Here is an 8,035-nt window from a genome sequence, read left to right as displayed (position 1 = left end):
ATGATCAGTCAAAGTTCAATTTAGCCATTGCCAAATGTTAGCAATTGCGAAGTGAATTTCAACATGTTTCGTTTACTTGAGATCGATGAGTAGCTAATTGAGTTGCTCACCAATTGGCACAGGTAGCCCGTATCTATGTTGTCAAATTTTCACTGACTATTGCTTTTTCTTGTTAATGTAGTTTTCTTTCAGCTGATGCACATTTTGTATCCGGTGATTTAAGGCATTAGTTATTGGGTTTATCGGGCTTAAGCTATTGACTAGGTGTTAATTTATTAAAACCATAAAAATTTGAAAAAATAACTTATTAAAATTATTAGAAATTAATTAAAAACTATGCAATTTTTTTTTAATTTTTTCATATTGATTAAAATTTTTCAAGAATATAACTTGTGCAAATTGAAAATCGAGAAGAAAATATAACAAAAGAAATTGTTAATCTTCATTTTATGATATAAGTTGTTTGATGTTCGTTTTTTATTTAAAATATAAAATTAATAAATTATTTCTATAAATTTTATGATTTTAATTAACTTCTAGTAATTTTTATATATTTTATAATTTTAATGATTTTTTTTATATTTTTATGTTTTTATAATTTTAAAATGTAATTACACAAATGGGTGTCTATATTCAAATAAACCTTGACAACCATTTGTCCAAATTTATTGTGTACTTGTTTCAAATATATATGCTTTATTTTTTGCTGATATGATATCTGTTAACAATCACATTAGCATTGTCATTAAATACTAACGGTCAATGTCAATCAAAGGATTTATTTAGTCAATTTTATTAGTTCAATGCTTAATTTGGTATAAAAATTTAAAAAGACTTAATTGATATTTTTAAAAAAGATTTGAGGGCTTATAATACCCTTAAGCAGTCATTTAACACATATGAAAAATTTAACCCAACTTGACAAAGCTACTTCTAACATCTTTAAAAGAAAAATTAAATTTTGTTATTATTCTCTATACTTTGCAAAAATCATGAATTTAATTTTTATACTTTAATTTAGTCATTTTAATTTTACTACTTCTCAAATTTTAAAATTTCAATCCTCTCCAAAAGAAAACTATTAAATTCAGTAATAAGTTTTGCTGTTTCTAAAATCTAATGCGACAAACATATTATCACTTGTGAAATACCATGTCAACTTGCTATTTTCACATATTATTCCTTAAAAATTAGTTAATGGATTAAAAACAGTCATTTACATCAAGCTAAAAATTTCAAAATTCAAATAATATAGGGATTTGAAATGATTCAATTGAAGAATATAGATTAAATCCACAACTGTATGCATAGTATATGACTAGTAATTCAATTTAACCAAACATTTAAATGTTATTGTTAGGGTCAGGACTAAGAGTTCAAAATTTTAAAAGTATAGGGACCAAAATTGACCAATTTGAAAAGTAAAAGAACTAAAATTGATCAAATTAAAATATAAGGACTAAATCCATAACTTTTGCAAAGTGCAGAGACTAATAGCAGAATTTGACTAAAAATGGCTTTGGGTCCATTATCAGTTATCCAGTTATCCTTATCCAAAACGACAACATAAAAGCAGAAAATCCCTGTCGTTCACGTGGATAATATTGCGCGCAATCAATCCATAAAAACCGCACATCAAAACCCGACCGAATCCCAAGGCTACTTCCACTTCCAGCTTCGAAAATGTCGACGATGACCACTATCATGCTAATGCCACCCAAAGCCACTTCGCTTCAACACTTCAACTTCAAACCTTCCACATTACGCTCAAGGTCGTCGCCTACCAAGTCTTCCTATCCGACGGTCAGAATGCAGACGCGGTTTCACCGTCTGATTGAGGACCAAGGCATCGTTCTAATGCCTGGCTGCTACGACGCTTTATCGGCTGCCATTGTTCAGCAGTCTGGTTTCACAGCTGGCTTCATCTCTGGATATGCTCTCTCTGCTTCTCTCCTTGGGAAACCTGACTTCGGCTTGCTCACGTGGGAATTCCGGATCCATCTTTACTTTTTTGGGGCTGTAAAACATTAAACAATGTGATAATTTTATTAGGTTTTTGATGTTTTCTAAAGGCCACCGGAGATGGCGGCCACGGCTAGAACGGTTTGTGCGGCGGCTTCGATGATACCCATTATTGCAGATGCTGGTATTTATTTATCCTATTGCATTTCTATTTTACTTTTCTTTATTGGTTTCATAGGTTAAATCTCAACTCTCCAGGAAATGGAGCTTAACTAGTCATTAATCATTTCAATACTATATGGTTATGAAATGCATTGACTCAATATTTCAGTAATAATAATGCTATTAATCTGCTTGTTCCAGATACTGGTGGTGGCAATGCTCTTAATGTTCAAAGGACTGTCAGGGATTTTATTGCAGCTGGTGCTGCTGGTTGCTTTCTTGAGGTACAAAAGATCAGTTCTGCAAGTAAAAGGCTCATCTTTTTATATATATTTCACCATGTTGGATTCTTGTTTCCCTATATGCAAAGTAGAGATGGAAATACGATTGTAGATGAACTTGCTTTTATAGATTGTAAGTTTGCTTTATCTTGCTATAAAATTATGTAAAAGCCCATTGGATTTATTTGTTTGTGAAGAACCTGTTGCTTCCTCTTGTTAATTTGGCTTACTTTCCTTCCAGGATCAAGCATGGCCAAAGAAGTGTGGTATGAACTATGAACTTCCACTTCATCTGTCTTCATTCTTTATGTTTTCATATATTCTCTTGTTACTTAGTGTACTGATTGTTCCTTTGCCTTTGTATTCAACCAGGGCATATGCGTGGCAAGCAGGTACTTTTTTCATATTCCCGTTTATTTGAATTAAGAGTTTCTTGATCGAAATTTCAGGTTCTGTTATTGGTTATTTCATCTGGTGATACTGATTGGATTTTATCATATGGAGAAGAGGTGTTTTTTGTTCATCTCTAATGCCTTTCCCTCCTTCCGTTCCCCCTTAACTTGTCCTTTTAGGTTATACCTGCAGAGGAGCATGCTGCAAAAATTGCATCCGCAAGAGATGCCATTGGAGATTCAGACTTTTTCTTAGTGGCTAGAACTGATGCACGTGCTACATCAGCAAAAACCGGCCTTTCTGATGCCATCGCTAGAGCTAATCTTTACATGGAGGTACTTGTCTTGCATTGACCTTGAATCATATTTATCTTTCATACAATCTGCTAAAACCGCATTCAATCTAATCTGCTTTATCATTGTCTCCTCTTCCATCAGCCCCTTGTAGTAACCAAATCTTCTAAAACGAGATATAATTTTATCCGTAAATCACTACACTCTCCCCCATGTGAAAATTCTCACTTCTGCTGTAGATCCTGCAAGAGTGTGTTATTGATCAAGCATGAACAGAGGCAATTATCCGTTGGCTACATTTACCTTTTTCTTGCATTGTTAAGCAAATTTGAACTTTGTGCAATGATGTGGCATGGCATATAGTTCTCTTCTAGATGATGTTGCTAAACTTTTGATCCTGGGATCAATGTACAGGCAGGAGCAGATGCTTGCTTTGTGGAGGCACCGAGGAACGATGACGAGCTTAAGGAGATCGGACGCCATACAAAAGGTTACAGAGTTTGTAATATGATTGAAGGTGGGGTCACACCCTTGCACACGCCTGAGGAGCTTAGAGCAATGGGGTTTCATTTGATTGTGCATCCACTCACCGCCCTCTATGCTTCAGCTCGTGCATTGGTGGACGTCCTCAAGAACCTGAAAGAAAACGGAACTACCAGAGATCACCTTCACAAGATGGCTACATTTGAAGAATTTAACCAACTAGTTAAGTTGGACTCGTGGTTTGAACTCGAAGCACTCTATTCAAATCAGAAGAGTCCCATGAGAGTAAAATCATGATAATGAAGGGAGAAATATGTAGGATTTTTTTTTTCCTTTTTTCCAATAAAAGGGAGGAATTAGTCTTTCCCAATAAAAGGGACAATGCAAGTTTTGGGAACTAGATTTCATCATTCTCTGAAGAACTTGTATGAAAATCCATGTTCTTTGTTTAGTATCCGAGCTACCGGCATGTGTTCAACAGTGCTGAAAATAATTATGCATCTTGATCATGATTTGGAGACAAATGTCGCTCCATTATTAGTAAAATTATAGGCTAGCTAATTAAAGCTGGTAATGTTGCTTATATCATTAAGACTTAAAAGTGTCTTATTCAGGTACCTTGCCTTTAGTTTCCAAGGCATCATGGGAAAAAGTTCTAAACATGTGTAGTGGCATCTATTTAAATATTTCATTATAGGGATGTTTTGTGGGATTTTCGATGGCGATCATGTCAGGTAAAATTGAGTTTACAAAGAAGGGAAAAACTGATTTTCAAAGGAAGGAAAGAAATTTATTTTCAAAGAAAGCAAATAATCGATTTAGATTCCTAGGTACCATGATTTTCCAAATTTATATGTGGATTTAATCAAACAATTACAGTCCCCATTTTCTGATTAGCTTGGTGATTTGAATATACTCGTATTGGACATATGTAATAGCTTTTTCCAACTATCCTTCAGCCCAAACCGCCCACCAACACCAATCTTTTAATTCACGGGCGGTGATTGCAATTACTCTTCCATGTGAGTACCATAGTCAAGCAGTTTCTACATAAGACCCGTCACTGTCCTTTTCATGACACTCAAGCTAAACAAACAGTAGTTGGTAATGCATTTGTTGGCTTCGACTAGTTCACTCGGCTTGTAATTATTAAAACAAAAATCCAACGTCACTGTTCTAAACGGCTTATAAAAGCATGAAACTTTAGCTTTCCCCACCTCACCCAAACGCAGCCGAGAATAAATCTCCAATTTTTCCAGTTACAGTTTAAGCTTTTTCTCAGAGATGGCGCAGGGAAGTGGCAGTGCAAGTCAAGCCAAGTTCTGGGTTGCATTGCTATTTTGCTTTCTTTTTTTCTGGGAAAATGTCGATGCAGCAACTTATACTGTTGGTGGCTCCAATGGTTGGACCTTTAACATGGCCACTTGGCCTCGAGGGAAGCGTTTCAGGGCCGGTGACACACTCTGTGAGCATATACATATACGAATAAAATCGGTTTTGAAGTTACATAATTGTGAATTGGGAAACCTGGAACGTTATATGACTTCGTTTTTTTTCTCCAGTGTTCGAATACGATGCAACAATCCACAATGTGGTGGCGGTGAACCGGGGAGGTTACAGAAGCTGCATAACGCCGGCGGGAGCAAAAGTGTATAAGTCAGGGAAAGATGAGGTAAAACTAGGGAAAGGAATGAACTACTTCATATGCAACATTGCTGGTCACTGTGAATCTGGAATGAAGATAGCCATAAATGCAGTGTAAATCGCCGGCGCCGGCGTACTATCTTTTTCTTAAGGAGTATGAAACTATGGTTTGTTGTTAAATCAGTTATATTGGGCAAATCTGAGCAGATCTAATGTCATATGATTATGGCCTTTGTCTTATTTTTGTGTTCACTTTCAGAGTTCAGTAGAACATGTAAATTTGTCGGTGATGTTAGTTTTACTTATCATTGTCCCTGTAGGGTTGTGTACTTGCATCGGATCCGTTCGATTTAGTTTTTTTAAGATCTAATCAAATTAGAATATTATTTTCAAAAATATTAAATATATATTAATAATTTTATATTTTATATTTTATGTTTTATATTAAATTTAAATTGAATATTGATTTTATTAAAAAATTCATTTTATAAAGGAGGCAAGCAGTATTTGTTTAAGTATAATTAAAAAATTCCCCACAAGTATATCTAAATAATGTTTAATGTCTTTTAAATTATATTTTATTATTTTATTGTCAAAAATATCTATACATTTTAGTGAAGTTTTTAAATTTAACAAGTAAAACTAAAGTAATGACAAGTGTCACATAAGATATAATAAAATATTTTAAAAATAAATATACAAAAATAGAAGAAGGAATTTTCTTTCTTTCTTTTTAATTTTACTTGTGGATTTAAAATAGTATATTATTAATATATCAAATATTAATATTTTTATATTTTAAAATAAATAAAATTATTCTAAACATGCTTGTGAAATTTTTATTCAACTGAGGGTATATAAAATAATAAATTTTATTTTATTTTAATTTAATATAGAAATATCATTATTAATATAATAGATTTCAATATTTCAATTTACTAAATTTAAACTCGTGCAACTAACGAAAATATGTTTGTATTAATAAATTCTAATTACAATATTTGTTTTTTTTAAATTTAGAGTTAACAAGCTCTCTCTTTGTCCTCAATAGTTAGGTGCTTCTCACTTAAACTTCAACGAGGTTGAGGAGCTAGTAAACAAAAAAAAAAAAACCAAAAAAGAAAATGTAGAATTATAAATAAAGTATAATTTATTTTATTTTATAATAAATTTATTATAATTGAATATAGCTGCTAGCTTGCTATAATTTTTTGCTTATCAAATTAATGCACAGTATTCAATGTAGGTTTAATTTTTCTTTAATTATGAATTTGAATTTTAATAGGTTAAAATGGTTGAAGTGTATAATTTTTTTATATTTAAAATTTAGTTTTTATTTTATTTTATTTTTAGTGTGACTAATATCTCAAAGAATTTTGTGTTTCATTCAAAGATAAAACACATTGACTAGTAGTGGAGCTTGAAAAATTATTTTGGGCAGTGGAATTAGATAGTATATTTATCTTATAGTAAAATGTAATTTTATCATTTTAATAATTTATATCTTTATAATTTTTAAAGTGTTAAATTTAATTTTTATCATTTTGTGGAGGTTAAAGTATAATTTTATTATTACCAATTTAAAATTTTATAAATTATAAAGAGCCTTAATTAAAAATTTACCATTTTAGGGGTATAGCCCCCTGGGTCTCCACTACGTTTCTTCACTGACATTGATATCGGGCATCACTTCATTAAATAGCTAGTTGAGAATGGGACATATGAGATATTCATCTAGAAATCGATTGGTTGATCTATTTACCAAAACATTGGAAGTTGCCAAGTTTAAAAAATTGAGGAACAAAGCGGGAATGTGGCAAATTTAACTCAACATATACGGCACAACACCAAAACTCATTAATTCAATGTTGTATTGACTCAATTCGACATAGGCTACTTTTTTAGTTTCTTAATTTTATTTCTAGTAGGGTGAAAAATGCGAAAATGTTTGTAAGAAAAGATTAAGATTAGTTTAATTCTCTAAACCTCTCAAGAAGCTCTAAAATTATTGCCACAATAACTCAAGAAGCTTTTCTTTCAAGCAAAACCGCTTCTAGAATATCATTAAATGACTCGTTTGAAGAAAACCAAAACCTTCAACCCCGCAATTTTTGAAAAATCATCTTTGAGATTTCCTTCTCTTAAACCATTAATTTAAAGAAAAAGATCAAGTGAAAAAACCGAGGGAACTTCTTCTTTAGTACCTTAAGAAACTTTTCAAGCCGATCCTATGCAAGAAAATTGTTTTTAACGCATAGGTAGAAGATCGTTTTAAAAGTACTATTTGGAGTTGACAGTTAGAATCACATCTTCTTGAAGAGTGTGAACTTTACATTTTGTTTCTTAGAATGGCATGTACATAGGTCCAGAGCTATGTGAATGTATGTAGTAAATTAGTTTGGTAGTACAAACTTATGTCTTGCATACTTATTGGTATTTTGAACTTTGTGATGTTTAATGTAATGACTTGAAGGTCAGTGGAGTAGGAAAGTGTAGTTTCGAGATCCCGTATCTGTAAACTGGACTCATAAATATTTTTGTTAAATATTTATGAAGTTATATTAGAAGCAAATTGAATTTCGGTTAGGTAATTTCGTTGAATTAGTTCTTAATTTAGGTACAAGAACTAAATTGCATAAGTGATAAAAATATGATTTGGTATTAAATTATAATGTGGAACTTGATTCAGGGACTTATTAATTAAATGAACCATTATCTATGATTATAATGGTTGCCAGTTATGACTTATATTATATGTTAAATATATTATGAAACTTTAGTTAAAATTTATGTTAAAATAAAAATAAGATAAAAAAA

The 8,035-nt window shown here is 31.8% G+C and overlaps 2 protein-coding genes across 2 annotated transcripts; both read left to right on the top strand.

Moving 5' to 3' along the window:
- Nucleotides 1–1,591: 1,591 nt before the first annotated feature.
- On the top strand, nucleotides 1,592–4,098 carry LOC108474699 (carboxyvinyl-carboxyphosphonate phosphorylmutase, chloroplastic). Its single transcript, XM_017776699.2, has 7 exons — nucleotides 1,592–1,982; nucleotides 2,073–2,146; nucleotides 2,326–2,408; nucleotides 2,647–2,671; nucleotides 2,778–2,797; nucleotides 2,978–3,133; nucleotides 3,506–4,098. Exons 1-7 carry the CDS (start codon nucleotides 1,684–1,686, stop codon nucleotides 3,869–3,871), a joined length of 1,023 nt encoding a protein of 340 aa, XP_017632188.1. The 5' UTR covers nucleotides 1,592–1,683; the 3' UTR covers nucleotides 3,872–4,098.
- Nucleotides 4,099–4,730: 632 nt separating this feature from the next.
- On the top strand, nucleotides 4,731–5,519 carry LOC108475635 (basic blue protein-like). Its single transcript, XM_017777618.2, has 2 exons — nucleotides 4,731–5,039; nucleotides 5,137–5,519. The coding sequence occupies exons 1-2, from the start codon at nucleotides 4,859–4,861 to the stop codon at nucleotides 5,334–5,336; spliced, it is 381 nt and encodes a 126-aa protein (XP_017633107.1). The 5' UTR covers nucleotides 4,731–4,858; the 3' UTR covers nucleotides 5,337–5,519.
- The last annotated feature ends 2,516 nt before the right edge of the window (nucleotides 5,520–8,035 follow it).

Source organism: Gossypium arboreum, chromosome 3 (assembly GCF_025698485.1).
Source record: "Gossypium arboreum isolate Shixiya-1 chromosome 3, ASM2569848v2, whole genome shotgun sequence".
Taxonomy (NCBI): domain Eukaryota; kingdom Viridiplantae; phylum Streptophyta; class Magnoliopsida; order Malvales; family Malvaceae; genus Gossypium; species Gossypium arboreum.
Note: the sequence above shows the minus strand (reverse complement) of the source record. Positions and strands in the feature narration are given on the sequence as shown.